General features: G+C 37.1%; 2 protein-coding genes across 4 annotated transcripts in view; one reads left to right on the top strand and one right to left on the bottom strand.

The window, feature by feature from the left end:
* LOC108965255 (protein ECT2) overlaps positions 1-754 on the top strand; it is a 38,504-nt gene extending 37,750 nt beyond the window's left edge. For 2 of the 3 annotated variants that reach the window (XM_018927528.1, XM_018927553.1), the window contains one exon: positions 49-180. In XM_018927528.1, coding sequence (XP_018783073.1) covers positions 49-180 — 132 coding nt within the window. Of the gene's footprint in view, positions 1-48 lie in introns of all 3 variants that reach the window. The other variant, XM_018927537.1, reaches the window with a different exon arrangement.
* A 3,297-nt stretch (positions 755-4,051) lies between these two features.
* LOC108965488 (probable serine/threonine-protein kinase cdc7) overlaps positions 4,052-15,496 on the bottom strand; it is an 82,085-nt gene continuing 70,640 nt past the window's right edge. Inside the window, exons 3-4 of the mRNA XM_018927948.1 lie at positions 5,242-5,669; positions 4,052-5,157 (exon numbers count right to left, since the gene is read on the bottom strand). Of these exons, the coding sequence (XP_018783493.1) occupies positions 4,170-5,157; positions 5,242-5,669 (1,416 nt within the window). The 3' untranslated portion in view covers positions 4,052-4,169. The remainder of the gene's footprint in view (positions 5,158-5,241; positions 5,670-15,496) is intronic.

Genomic DNA, 15,496 nt, shown 5'->3' with positions numbered 1-15,496 from the left:
TGATTAATATTTTACAATATAATACTTATTTTTTATTTTTCATCACAGGAGGCGGTCGATGAGGAGGGTAACCGCAGCAGTTCACCATCAGTTCAATCGGAAATATTGCTGCCACCACTCTCCGTACAACCGATGCGCAAAAATAAGTCCTCGACGCTGGGTGTTGTGGGCCGTCTTTAAGCGTTGCAGCTGTTGAGCCGGTGAAATGCATAAATAAACTGTTTCGAATTTGTTTACAAAGCTGCAGCAGCGTTTGAGGAATGTTGTTGAATAGCGGCAGTTGTTCGCTACTCGGTTAATTGCTAAGCATTATCGTGTATTCAGCGCTACATCGCACAAAATTTATACTCGCGTTGGTAAATATAACCTGTAGTTGGCTGTCGGTGTTCGATTATAGGCGCTGCATTCTAAGCAAACTCAAACTTTTGGAACATTTTACAATGATTTCAACTGCAGCTGTGTAACGTTTCACCATTATCAGTTTATACGAAGCGTTAGCACTGCTTGTCATGTGATGTGTGATGTTTATAATGGGTGGACTAAGCCCTTTCGTATGTGTTTTTTATGAAACAAAGAATCAAAAGCAACAATAATCTGTTTAATCTGCTCATTTCGGTACGTCGTGATCCTGTACGATTTTCAACTGAAATATAATGGAATTTAAAAATGTATATATATATATTGCAAGCGTGTGTTGCCAAATTACACAAGAATGTCTCGCATCGGCACATAAATATAAGATTTTCACATGAAATTGTCTGTAGCTTTTTTTTTAATTAGCATATGTATGTATGTATTTGTCGTGTTTGACATTGTAAATATATATGTATATGTATATACGTCAACGAATATCGTGTTCGGTTATAATCTCGTTTTAAGAATTGCGCAAAACCCTCCATCATCTTATTTTAATCTTAATTTTAACAATAATACATATTACATAATTTAATTGATATGATTACGAAATATATATCTACCATAATATTTTCTACACATTAATAACTTATTCGATTTTTTAATTTTTTTTATTTAAATTTATTTTTTTAATATTGTTTACTTTCTCGTCGCTTTCTGTTTTACTATGTATGTGCGTAAATGTTTTATTTGAAACAAACGAAAGGAAATAATGCATAATGTAACTGTCAAAGAGATTTTCTAATAATAAAACATAAACAATAATCTATATAATTAATGTATTTAATTATAGTGTCTATGCTGTAATATGCGCATATTTGGTATGAATGATTGATTCGCTTAACGAGTATGATAATATTTGTATAAGCCTACATTATTTACAAAAACACAAATATCTTGAAAACATAAAATATTTTACAATAAAATACAACTATCTATTGTAGTTAAGTGAAAAGGCGTTCAAATATTTGTTCTAGTATAAATTTGTGGGTTTGTATAAGAAAGTTGCATTTTTAATGAAATATTTTTCATTTCATGAAGATGTTTTTGCATTCGAATAATATATTTTTAGCGAGCTAATACGAGAGGCAACATTGCACCGAAGCTACAACTTCGAAGAACTTTGAACGGTCAGTTTATATGACTGCTATAGCAATCCGATCCAAACAATTCGAGGATTCTACCTTTACATATTTGTTCTGCCCATAAGCCAAATATCTAAAAAAAAAAAATACTTCCACAATTTTTTGTCAAAATGTATTCAAATTGCCTTTAAATTGTCCAATATTCGTATTTCTAAACCGGTTTTCGTTGAAAATCTAAGGGTGCTTTTTAAGGGGGTATTCTACTCTAGAATTTTGAAAAATTCGATCTTTTTTCATATATTTAAAGTTTAGACCCTTAAGAACATATCCTCCAAAGAAAATTAAAATTATTTTAAGAGCTACAGTTACTTTAGTGACGCAGTACCTAGCCCGGTAGGTAGGTAGACTCACTTTTTTAAACGCGTTTTTTTCGAAACTACTTTTTTTCACACGGTACCGAAATTATCTCAAGTTCTATACAACCGATTTACTTGAAATTTTGTGTGAACCTTCTTTATATAGTATTTTATCCTGTATCTTTATATCTTTATATAATCTTGAATCCTTTGTTTTTAATATTTTAAAAAACTCAAGAATTTCAAAAAAAAAAAAAACGTAAAAAATGATTTTTATTTTCAGGCAGTCGCCATTTTTCAAAAAAAATTTTTTTCGTGTTCCCTGAAATAGGGGCTATAACAGCATCCTTACTGATTGAGAATTTCTTTTGATTTTTTTTTGCAGACCACCAAGAGGGTCAGGATCAATGTCAGCAGGATGCTCCATTTTTTTTACACCTGTCTCGACACTTCCCTTCGGCCCCATATACTTAATATACAATTTTCGAACATCATTACTTCTTTGGCCTTATGGTATACCACGAATATATACGATTTACACCCAAGTACAATTACTGTGAGCTATAGGATGCAGTGGCCCGTTGTGCCCAATTTTTAGTACTATATATTTACAGTATTCTTTTAGATTTTTGGTGAAAGTTTCATAGCGATTCCTCAACGCGGCTTTATACAAACCGAATCACCGTTCAAATTAGGTGATAACAATCTCATTCAATTAAAAAATTTGTTCGCCAAATGATATTTTTTAAATTTGGAAATACAAACGTGTTCAACAAGGTCTAATCTGGAGAACATAATGGATGGGTTTGTAGCATAATTAGAGCAATTTGACTGTGACTACCTGAGAATATGTAGCCGCCATGTTGCCTTGAAGGAACAATACTTTTTTCTTTGTCAAATGGAGCGTTTTTTCTGCAATTCCCCGCATCCAAAATACCGCAATCACTAAAGTACTTCTCCTTCCTCTTTATTGCGTAGATACCGCTCCCGTGGTTATAGCCGAGTTTACAATAGCCTACTAGTCGTTCTTCCTTTTTGCTGTATAGGGCAATTGGAGGTTCCATGTATATCCAGGTCTTTCTCCACCCGATCTTTCCAACGAAGTGGAGTTTTTTCGTACACCTTGTTCCATCGAATGCGATATTCGCGTTTGCCAATGAGCAAAGGACCATAAATCTTCCGCAAAACGTATCTGAAAACTCTTAACGTCGACTCATCAGAAGTTGTCATTGTCCATACCTCTGTACCATATAGAGTGACCGAATAATGATTGACTTATGGAATTTCGTCTTTGTTTGTCGAGAGAGAACTATACTCGTACTTCTCATTTGTCTAATGCTGGTTCAAGGACAGATGAAATAATCTACGACTTCGAAGTTATGATTTACAACAGTGGCGTGGAAGCCAAGTCGTGAGTGCGACGACTGTTTGTATGATGACAGGAGGTATTTCGTCTTGCCCTAGTAGGGAGTCGCCTTGCTTGAAATCTCGTATGTTATCGAACGGCTCGAAGAGGTCCTTCCCGACCCTGACGGAGCTTTTGGTAGTGCCTACCGTCAGTTTGCGGAAATACCAAGTTCAGACACAGTGCCATATAGACAGCTCCTTTTCGTGCCGTGAAAAGCATCTTTGATATCGACGAAGAGGTGATGTGTGTCGATCCTACGTTCACTAAATTACGCATTAGCTAAATATAGTGCACCTAACGGCAACCTGTTTAAAACCCTAAAAAAACTATTACTTCACCGGGATTTCTCAACACTACAAGTATTTATGTAATGTTTCATGATGGTATGAACTCTTTAGGAAATATGTTACTAACCCTCACAAGGATCCCAAAGGTATTTCATAAGAAAGATAGTTTTTTTTTCAGTGTAATCTAATTAGACCAATTGGCGTTTTATTTAATTTTCAATAATATCTTAGCGTTTAGTAAACGTTTTTAAAACTATGTATCGTATATATATGTTTATGTATGTATGTATAGCGAAATAAATGCAACTGCGAATTCGTGCGACAGAAACTGGAAGAATTTAAAAATGAATATCATAAAATTTATACTTCTCTAAAAATAACATTTAACATATTAAAAGGCACGGAATCGTACCATCTTATAACAGTACTAAATATACTAAATATCTAAATTTCTGATTAAAATTTCCTTTAGAATTCGCCGAAATGAAACCAAGTTAAATATACTTATAAATATTTACTGTATATGTTTGTATGTATGTGATTCTTTCGATTTCTTTACTAAAAGAAACATTTAATAAATTAAATGCACTAAGTAGAATTGAGGCCGATTTGCGTATTCCTACACCCAAAGTACAGCGGACGCCTCCTCATTGGAGAGCGTGGAGAAACGCTGATATTTGTTGGCGTTGCGATAACTAGTTTTCGATGTTGTATCCCAACGGTGTTGCATGTCGTGTGTAGCCTGCAGTGGTACGCCCAGCACATTGCCGGGATGATTGGCTTTCAAGGTCGAATTACGGCTATCACAAGCTAATTCGCGCGGCTCGACATCACACAGCCCAGCAACGGTCGCACCGTTGCCATTGCCCAAACTGGTTGAGTCCAATTTGACGCTGGCCAACGATAAGCGATTCGGTGTGGATGTGCCGTTCGAAATCATTGTGGAGCACAGCGGTAAACCGATATCCTGAAATGAGCTAATCGAACTGAAACCACTTTCGTCTTCGGTGGCTGAGCTGAGCGGATGTTGGTGCTGTTTGAATGATGACAGCGCAATCGGATGGAAGGGATGATGTAGCGTGACATCTTCGTCCGTTTCCACCTTGCCCGATGAAGTCGAAGCTGCCGAAGAGGAGGAAGTGGACACCGCAGACGAATTGGAGGTGGTGGAATGTACAGAGCTATCAGTGGAACTACGCAACGACAGGCGCGAGTCGCGTATATTGTTGGCGCGCAGGAAGAGCATATCCGCAGTGGCGTTGGCAAGCGAGTTGGTGGCGGCGGCTGGGACGTTGCGACTGTTATGCTTGTCCGTAGCGGCTGTGGCATTCATTTTCTTGTTGCTCGCATTGTTTTGAGCAGGTGTAATGTGTGTTGTCGGTATGTTGGTCGGTATTGTTGTGGGTTTCGCCACTTTCGTATGCAGTGCATTGTTGCACGTCGACGCGGCGTTACGGTGCTGCGTTAAATCCGGTTGACGTGTAGATGTGTTGAGTAGATTGTGTATGGTGCGCGACAGGCGAAAAGCTTCCTGGTTGAGTTTTTCCTCAAGATCATCAGCGGCGGCCTGAGCTTTGAACTCGGCATACTTTTTGGGTGAACGGCGCCTGTGTTTGCGGGCGGGAGGGGGAAATAAATGCAATAATTAATAATAATTACTCGTTTATAAAATATCTTAAGTGTTTGCATACCAGGTAAAGTCCTTAAATGTTGTGTATGCATTGTTGTTGGTTGTGTTAATGGCATCATAACTCCGCTTATCTGCTGCTGCTGTGGCCAGACTGCTATGCTTCATGTTGGCGCCACCTGATTTTGCGGCGTTGCCATTGTGTATGGCCGATTGCTTGAAATCTACGATCAGGTTGCTAGTGCTGCGCGTGCGCAAACATGCAGAAGATGTGCTTATTGATTTATCTCCAAAGACAGCAACACCGCTGGCGCTTTGTTCATGACCTTCGCCAGCGCTGTTGCCATCGTAGACTTGGTAGAGACTCTTGGAACGGGATATCTGTTGCTGTTGTTGTAATTGGCGTTGTTGTTGTTTTTGTGTTTGATAACGATCAAGGAAACGTGCGATCTCTTCGATGACAGCACGATACATCTCATTACTTGTTTCCACCTGCGGAAGAGACACAGAGGAAATGTAAAATGTTCGTTAGTAAAAAGACAAAACTGTATATAAACTTATGTGGTATTTGTTGTAATTATAGTCACTGTGCAATATTTAAATAGCTTGTGAAGCTTATATAAATAGTAATAAATGTGGTGGAAGTGGTGGAGTTTGATTTGGTCCCCGACAAAGATTTCTCACTTCAAGCTACAGATTATATTGTCCGATCTATACAAAATTAGAAGTTTGAACGATTGCTACTATTACCAAGACCGCTCCGAGACAATTTACTGCCATGGCAAAATGACAAATTTTAAAACCCTTCTAAGCTTACCATATTTTTTCCTTTCAAACTGTTCAGGGTATAATTGTGTAAAGAAAACTAGTAAAATTGTCGCGCTTACATTCTTGCGAACTATGCAATTCGGCAACTTGCCTTTGCGGAAGGGCCGGCCTTGACTATTTCTAATCAGTTTAGAATGTTAAACTCACAAAGCTGTAAGCAGAGCTGTAAGTTTACGACGGATGCTCTTTTCTTTCAATAATGACTATTAATGCTAGGTCAGGTTATGCTAGATTAATCTGGTAGGCCAATAAGCCGCTCACAGACCAATTTTGGTCGTTTGCGATACCAGATGGAGTTCAGTTGCTAGCGGTACACCATTCTCGGCAATCTCGTCCACTGTTACATTGCCCTCGATCTCTTTGTGGCCTGGCAACCAGTATAAGTGAAGTTTTTTACTTGTGGAAACTCTTTTCATTGCTGCCCTGATTCTTAAGACATTTCTGACCGATATGCGATACGAATTTACTGCCTTGATTGTTGCTTGGCTGTCTACGTAAATATTGACTCAGGAATTGCCTGCAGGTTCATTAGAGGCCCTCGCAGTAGCAAAGACCTCAGCTTGAAATATACTGCCGTGATCCGGCAACTTAAACGCACTAACTCCAACGTACATTTTCGAGCCATTAGTACAGATGTTTAGAGTATTGCGCGTAGCTAACATACCTTTACGCCAGCCATTTTTTCAGTGTTTACTTTGAACCTTGTTTCCAAGTTGAAAAGTTGGGTCATGCAGTGAGTGTTTGCCCAACCCCCTTTTGCACCGAGATATGCCCTAATTCTCCTGCCGTCAATAGTCGTACGAAGAAGTTTTCAAGGACGTTTCATAATTCAAAACTGCCGATGCAAAACAAAAGGATCGTAACAAACTTATTTACTAAGTGGGACCAATTTTTTGCTAAATTGATAGCTCATTGCAGATATTTCGAGAATCTCTTGTTTATCCTCCAAGCTTGAAATTAGAAATGATTATTAAAAATCCATTTTGCTTTTGTTGGATACTTTACTGAATCAGAACTACTTGTATATCTCCTGACATCTTTGGAACTCAGGAACTAGATTAATTTTTTCATTGTACTTAATTATCTGCAGAAATAATTCTTGCAATAGTTCGGAAAATGACGAACGTCTTTCCCAGCCTAACCTTACTTCATTTTACCACAAACAACACTATGGAAACAAATGTATCCACCTATATAAATCTTCGCATGACCTATTGATTTAAGCAAGCTATAAATTTCCAATTCTATCGAAAAAAGTTATTAGCTTCTAATATTATTCTCCTATCTTTTCAGGCAGCAGCTGCAGCTGTTTGTGAAAATGACTTAATTTACTGGCGAAAATGTCCATTAATTACGAATATTGCTTACATAACGTTCCAAAGATTTGTTTATTTGCCAAAAGTGATACGTGAACAAAACAACAACAATAATGTGCAGTGATAAAAATTCCTAGCCATGTTGCATGGCTATGCTGCTTAATTTTGAAAAAAGGTTTGGAAGCTTTGCTCTTTGGTAGTTGCAGTTTAAACCAAAGTGACACTAGGGATTCCTCTCTTATCCTTCGGTGAGTACAAAAATTGTCACATTTTTAAAGACGCTCAACGGAAAGCTTGCAATATTCCTAAGCATAACAACTAAAGAGTACCAGAAAGTAGTACCTAGAGTTCCCCTTCTTCTTGTTATCAAAAATTCAAGAGAATTAATATATTTTGGCTGGAAATTAACTTTTTCTAGCAAATCGGATTCAATATCCATATGAATAGTTCTATATAGATATTGTCCTGGTAAAGTTTGATGATTTGAAGTACTGCGAGCGCGAGCGAGTATTTGAGGGCAAAAAAAAAAAAAAATATTAAAAATGCGAAAGAGAGTGACTAATACGAGTATTATTTGAGAGCCAAATAGAAAAGAATGTCAGACGGTTAATTTAACTAATATCAATAAATTTCATGAAGTCAAATTCATTTTTATTATATTTTCCACGGATTAAGGTTCGTCTCAGTGTGCAAATTTTGAAAAATCGATTTTTTTTTGTTGCGTTATCGGAAAGTATATACTATAATAAACATTCTTTCAAATTTTGTAGTCGAAATTGAAATTATTACGGTCACTACAGCGTTTGTTGTAGAAAGGGAACATAGTGGGGAACAAAGCGACTCCAATCTTTAAACGCGTTTTTCTCAGATTGGTGTTTTTCGAAACGGTTTCCACTCTCAAAGGAAGAGTTTTGAAGATATCTAGTTTCAATTTAGAGAGAACGTTTTACAGTGAATACCTAGTCCGATGTTTTTTTTTTATAATGGAACAAATGAGTAACTGCAAACTGCCGCTTATGCGACATGGAACAGGAAACTCCAGAACACCTGATTTTGGATTGGCCAGCAATTTGTAGAAGTAGACTCAAGGCCCTAAGTTCCATCTACGTGAACAGGCATCACCTCAGTTGAGCCCAGCAGTCTCCTGGAATTGTTCGGAACGCAGGACTATATGTGATATAGAAGAGGGCAAAATATACCATAGGTCGCAGTGCAAAGCCTCAATTTCTTCACTATCTCTCTATGACCAGGGAAGCGCAAGCTTTTTTACTCAAAGCAACGAATAGATGATTAATACAATAAATACTCGACGTTTCAACTTGTTTGGATAGAATGTTTAGTTCATCAAAACTGTCTTGAGGTTTTTGAAAATTATATTTAAACTCATAAGGAAAGTGCTGCTTAAGAGCAGAGCTTCTAGAACTATATAATTGAACTATGAGCTGATTTTATATTGCTATATAAAGACTATTAAAACACAAGCAACAAGCTCTTTCGGATACTTTTAAGGAACCCTAATGCTGATTACCAAACTCGTACGAATATTAGCGTGAATACTTGCCAAAATAACTAAACTAATGAACTGCTAGTCAATATAAGGCACAACAGAAAAAAAACAGCAACAATAAAAAACACAAAAATTAAACAAATTGCAGAGGTTGAGGAGGAAACACTTGGTGACCACCCGTTGACTCAATGAGTCGGTGGTTATGCACTTTGTGGGTTGCTGGGTGTCAGATATTGGCTGCCAGCTGTTGGCAGTTAGACTAAACATTATTGTTGCTGTTATTGGTTGCTTGCTGCTTGGCAAAACGATAACGCAATTTTCGGAATAATTGCATTTACTAGTCTCTGTATATATATATTATATGTATGTCGGTATATTCAAAAATATATACAAGTATAAAAGTTCGGTTGCACTGCGTATGAGGTGTGGTTCAACCATTGCAGCAGCCGGAATTTGGCGACTGTTTTCGGCCAAGAGAACCTTAAGCGAAAGAAATGTTAGATAATTTAAACAAGGAAATAAATATTTGCGAAATTGCTGGAAAAGTGCAAGTAGACGATAACATAAAAACGAAAATCTCCAAGAGGGGCAAATTTGGAATAATCAAGCAACAATATGTTTGCTGCCACAAAACTAAGACAAGATTGTAAACATGTTTTGAGAACAGTTCCTTTTCCAGCTTATAAGAAGGTTGGGATATAGTGAGCTGCGCTAATAATATAGTCCAAGTGGGAAGTGAAGAATTGTACGAAGATGGAAAAGCTGAGGTTTTTATTAAAAATATTATTTTTTCTGGGTTAGGTTAAGAGATCAGGGATTTTATTTGGAATATAAGACCCTTATAGATCGGCAAAGCGCTTTGAGCGCACAAATTTGTTGAGTCGGCTAACATCAGCTTCTGCTATGTCTGCCGTGAAGGCCGTTGTACTTACTAGCGTTTGATTTTTCAGATTTTAAATTGTCTGGCAGTTCAGCTAGATTTTAACTTGAATATTCCAAAGTATCTGCACGATCAAACTATTTACCTTTTTTATTATTGTTTTGATTGTATAATTCCTTCAGAAATGGAGGCTCAGTGGTCAGAGGTACGCGGTGCCTGTGGATTCGGTCGTAACTCATATTACTATCAGAAGTTAATTCTAATAAAAAATAGAAAGAGCTATGTCCAGGTTGACATTACTGTTGGTGTTAACGCTGGTTTCAAGAGAGCCAAAATTATATACGACAACGAAGTTAGGACTGTCAACAGTGACGTGGGAGCCAATTCGGTAGTGCGACGACTGTTTGTTTGATGACAGGAGATATTTCGTCTTGCCTTCGACTTACTTGCTTCACTTCCTTACCCATTATGGAAAAAGCAGAACTAACGGCGTGGTTATTGAGGCCAACTATATCAATATCATCAGAAGATGGTAGCTTCTCTATTTAGTTCTGCAGCTCGACTTATTTTTTCCAGGCATAGATTGAAGAAATCGCACGATGTGTAGTCGGCTTGTCTGAAACCTCGTTTGGTATCGAACGACTGACGAAGCTTTTGGTATTCATTAGTTGATAATATTGAGTTTAATTTGGGATTTCCAGCAGGTAATGCCTTTTCTTGCGTTGTATGTTAAAATAATGAAACTGCACCAGCTTGTTTGGAACTTTGTAAAGTCCTAGTGCTTCACAGAGATGGTGTGTGAGTGAGCAATTCGCTTTACCTAAGTAGCTATAGTACATACATATGTATGTACATGAACACCCACACTTCAGAGTTACTTTTAAATTTTCACTTTTTGTGCAAGTAAGATATTTGGGTTAATTTCGTTGGCTTGCAATTTGGCTTACTGTAGCAATTTACACATAATGGCTGTGGGAGAGGTTAGACGGTACGTTTTACAAGAGAGTGTGATTAGGTGTTTGGCTACGACATTAAATTGGCTGACTCATTGGCACCTGCTTGTTGGTTGGCAAATATTTTGAAGTGAAATCAGCTATTTTTTGCTTGTTTGAAGTGCAAGTTACTTGTGGGTACCTGTAAATTAAGCGGAATGTGTGTTTTCAAATGAATTATTCGAAATATTGTCTATCCTTGGTTACAAAGGAATTACTGAAGTAGTGTCTATCGCTAGTCACAACTTTTTCCCATCATTTTAGAAATAGTTCGAATACGATGCCAGTATAACTGTTCATTTTATGATGCCATTCAAGTATCACGCTATTTTTCGAAAACTTCATGTGAAGGGGAATGTTTTTGGGCCAGTCCATATGCCTTCGAACGGAACAAATAATAATCGGACCATGCGACGTCTGGGGAATACAGCGGGGTGTATGACTTTCCGTTTAAGCGCTTCCAGGTAGGTTTTAAGGGGTTTCGCTGAGCCGAGCGGGGCTTTGTCATTCAGCAGAATCACGTTTCGTGCTTCTCTTGGCATTGTAGCCTTAAGGAACCGAAGTTTCTTGTTTCTGAATCATTTCCAGCGAATGTAATCGCTTTGAAATAGTTTGATCACAAATCTTTCGCAGAACTTGTCTCTCGTAAACTCGTAACGTCGACTCATCAGATGTTCTCATCGTCCATGCCTCTACACTATGTATATAACAGAACGAGGATGATGAGCGATTTGTGGAGTTTGGTTTTTGTTCGTCGAGAGAGGACTTTACTTTTCAATTGCTACTCAGTCCGAAGTCCCACTTATTGGCAAGAGTTATTCTGTGTTGAATTTCGAGAAATTATTTTGCCATTGATGACTTTAGAAATTTCGTCTTGCCCTCGTTTAAAGATCCCTAAGTAGGGTAATTCAAAGACCGACCAATTCAACCTTTATTTGTTTGGCGCTATTATTATTAATATATATAGTATGTAATAAGAACACCATACAAATATATATAATATTTGTAGCTTATGTAAGCAATAGGAAGCATTTTGATCGCCACCACATAAGTAATCCAAACAATAAACGTCATTAAAATGATTTGTGGTGTTTTGATTTCATTTCTTCATTTCTGAATCAGTACAAAGACGCCTAACAAACTCGACCACAAAAAGTTCAATGGAAATCTTGAAATCTGTGTTTTTAGTTGCCAGACAGGTGCTTGTACCCATAATATTTTAGAGGCGAACAAAAAGCGAGTTGTAAAACGTAAATGTGGCAGACGAAAGCGAAGAGCGACGAACGAGTGAATGTGGAACATAATAGTTTGATTAATATACATGCGAGTGTGTATATACAGGTATATATGTATAACCATATATTTTCGAACGCTTGCTGCACTATTAAAAAGTATGAAATTGAAAAAGAGGCAAAATGAAACCAAATGGCTATCAAAAGAAAAAGTGTAACATGGAACCAAAGCATCACGTTCGCTGATAAAAGTGAGCAAAAGTAGATGACAGATAAAATGAATTAATGGCACAGCCTACAAGCGACCGCTTGACCGACTGACTGGCTGACTGATGGCGCTATTAGTCGACCAAACACTTGTGTTCGTCGATTTTCATTAGCATTTTATGATCCGCGGTCATTAAAGTCTGCCGCGTGTGTGTGGAAAATATGACAGAAAGTGATTTTTGAGCACAATTTTCAATTGCGTGCGCATGTGTGTGGCAAACGAGAAGAAATAACTGTGATTGAAGATAAGAGAGAAATCTAGAATGCCGAGGAATAGGCATATATGTATATACATACGTGTGCGTATGTAGAGCTATTTTTAACCCATTACATTTTTTATAAACTTTCATTGAAAAGGCAGTAAATTGAAGGATTAAAACGCTAAGCACGTGCTGGCAGTAATGATTTAACTAACATAAATGGTTTGTGATGAGATTGCGGTCATATTTAGCTTATAATGTTCGTTCGGTTGCTGACGTCACGTTAGCGCATCAGTTGTTAATGACAAACATCTTCGGTTACAAGATATTTGGAATTTATTGTACGTCAATTTCTTCATATCTGAACAGTGTACTTTATCACTAACTCATGTAAAAGCATTCAGTGAGGGTTGTGAAGTTATCGAAACTTTGATTCATGCGAGGCGTCTATCCACTTCTGTTAATGACGATATCATCGAAAAAGTTAAGGAAACAGTGCTGGAAAGCCGTCGGGTTGGCATCACAGAGACAGTAGAGGATATCAAGAGCTCCTATGGAACGATTCAATACGTTTTAGTTAATGTTTTCGGTAAGATGCATGACAATACTCGACTTACGTTAAGGGATCTGATTATGAATAATTTGAAAAGGTCTTAATCAAGGTATTAAAAGAGCGTTAACAACGTTGTTGACATTCATCAAATACAATGGGCTTGTGAATACGACATCCAACTGTCCAACAATATAGCGGATGGCCGAAACCGAAAAAGCCAAAATTCTCTGAAGAACATTCTAAAGCTTAAAACAAGTCTAAGAAAGTTATGATAAATCGCTGGTATGCTTTTATTGATCAGATGCTAATTTCAGTACCATAATTGACTCAAAAGGAGTTTTTGAAGATGATAATAAAGATTTATCTAAAATTACGTTAAAATGTTTTTTCTTAATCCGGGTCAAATTTGATCAGATGCTAATTTCAGTACCATAATTGGTTCAATTGACAACAGCTGTGCCATTCCATCTGTTATTTGCTAATTGTTGAACTTGTATATTGAGCTCTCTTGTGATCGACCCTAGTGGGCTTGATATGAATTCTGCCTCGGAGTGAGACGTGTCCAGATGTAGAATATACTCATGTGCCTACTCCGCAGTCCATTTTGGAACCGTCGCTGTAGACAGAGATGTTATCTTCCTCCACTATTATGCCCCATTTCCATTCCCGTCTAGAGGGAAAGTAAACTCATAAACAGACTAATCAGATTTGTGGGTCAAGATCGTCTTGAAAACCTTAAGTTTGAGATTAACTAATACAATATAGATCCTTTTTAATGAGTAAAATAAGCTAACTTAACTTTTACATTGACAGGTGACAATAATATCAAAGGCTCCGCTACCTCCTACCTTCCTTGCAGCTGCTGTTGAGTATAGTATTACCGGACACTTATTTCCTAAAATCAACATCTCACTTATTTTAAAAAGACGACACAATGCCTTAAGCATAAATGAGATCATAGTGTAGTACTAACATTTTCTTCAAAAAATCGTTTAAAATCAATTTCAAAGTTGTTTAGGCAGTGCGTCTCTTCTTCTGATGCTAGTGGAAAACAAAAGCAAATTCCAAACTTCAAATTCAAGGAAAGGTTCAAACAAAGCATCCTCTAAGTGAGTTGTGTTGCTCAAGTGCCTTCTAATGCCCAGCGAAGCAACGCAACAAATAATTAGAAGGCGTCATTTCCTTTCTTTCATAGGAAGCGCGGCATATTACATACATACATAACTTCGTATACGCATTTCATTGTTATTTACTTTCATAGAACAAATGATTGCCACCGCTTTGGGCTGCTGTGTGGTGAACCTTTTGTCCAAGCGGTTGATTGATGTTATTCAAACGCATTTACAGATTTACCACGGCGCGGCGTTTTGTACTCAACTACATATCGACTTATATCAGTGTATTTATGTGTGAACGTCGCAACTATCATTAAAAGGCATGAGAACGGAAATAATAAATTGAACAGAACTTTTTACACGCGGCTATCGGTTGTCTTATATAACTAATAAGAATTGAGTTGCACGCGCAGCACTGCGGCGGTTTCAATTATACAATATATTGGTATTGGAGATACTCACTTTGCTGTGTGTACTTAAAAGCGATATCTGGGAAGTTATTATAATTGCGCAAATTACACCTGGGGCTTGTGTGAAATCAATCAATTAATGTAATCTGTTGGAATGCGTGCTTACAGAAAGCGAATGATCGGGTTGCTCGCTTAAGTCTTTTGATTGTTGAGCGATTTAAGCACTTTACGATGAAAACATTAAGACTTTACTATGAAAAATATTGAGTGTCAAGAAAGAATATTTAAAAATTGAGTGCTTATTGATACATTTTGAAAAACACAGTTGTCTAAAAATTTGTAAAGTGGTATGTAACAAGTACTTTTACGTATGATAATCTATATGTATATATGTAGGTAGCTACTGAGTACAGTATACTATCAGAATAAAAAATTGCAATTGAAACTAGAAATTTATATGATGCTATTAGGATTTTGCAAGGTCTTTTTTATAAGTATATATATAATACACATTTTGATCAATACAAAAGGTTCAAAGTCAAGTGAAAAATCCTTATATCTGGTTTATTTGGGTCTTGACTAATTGCATTAACGTTTGACATTACTCAGTTATAATGGGGAACACGTTTAAATGGAATTTTATGAAGATAACATACACAGTGACCCATATATTGGGCATAAAGAATGGGGACGGGGTAATTCGTGGACCTATATTCTGTCCAGGAGGATGGAATCATGTGTAGAAGTTCACACAAGAAACGATTCCTTAATGTATGGCTGAAGCAGCCCCATCTTAGACCAAGTATACTCTGGGCAGTCAAAGAACATCCGTTTTAAGGCGAGCTAAAGTAAGAAAGCGAAGCATTCCCTCCACATTATTGTGTGCTGGGTATATGTAGGTATGAATCCAAGTCAAAGCAAATTTCTTCAATATATCACGCAAATGCACAGTGGGATTTCAGGCCTGGAAAATAAACAACTGGCCAGATATTCACTAAATCTTGGAAAAGACCGTGAAA

The sequence above is a fragment of the Bactrocera latifrons genome, unplaced genomic scaffold (genome assembly GCF_001853355.1).
Source record: "Bactrocera latifrons isolate USDA-ARS-PBARC rearing strain unplaced genomic scaffold, ASM185335v1 scaffold_1, whole genome shotgun sequence".
NCBI classification, from domain to species: domain Eukaryota; kingdom Metazoa; phylum Arthropoda; class Insecta; order Diptera; family Tephritidae; genus Bactrocera; species Bactrocera latifrons.
The sequence above is the reverse complement of the archived record's forward strand: the minus strand, read 5'-3'. Positions and strand labels throughout refer to the sequence as shown.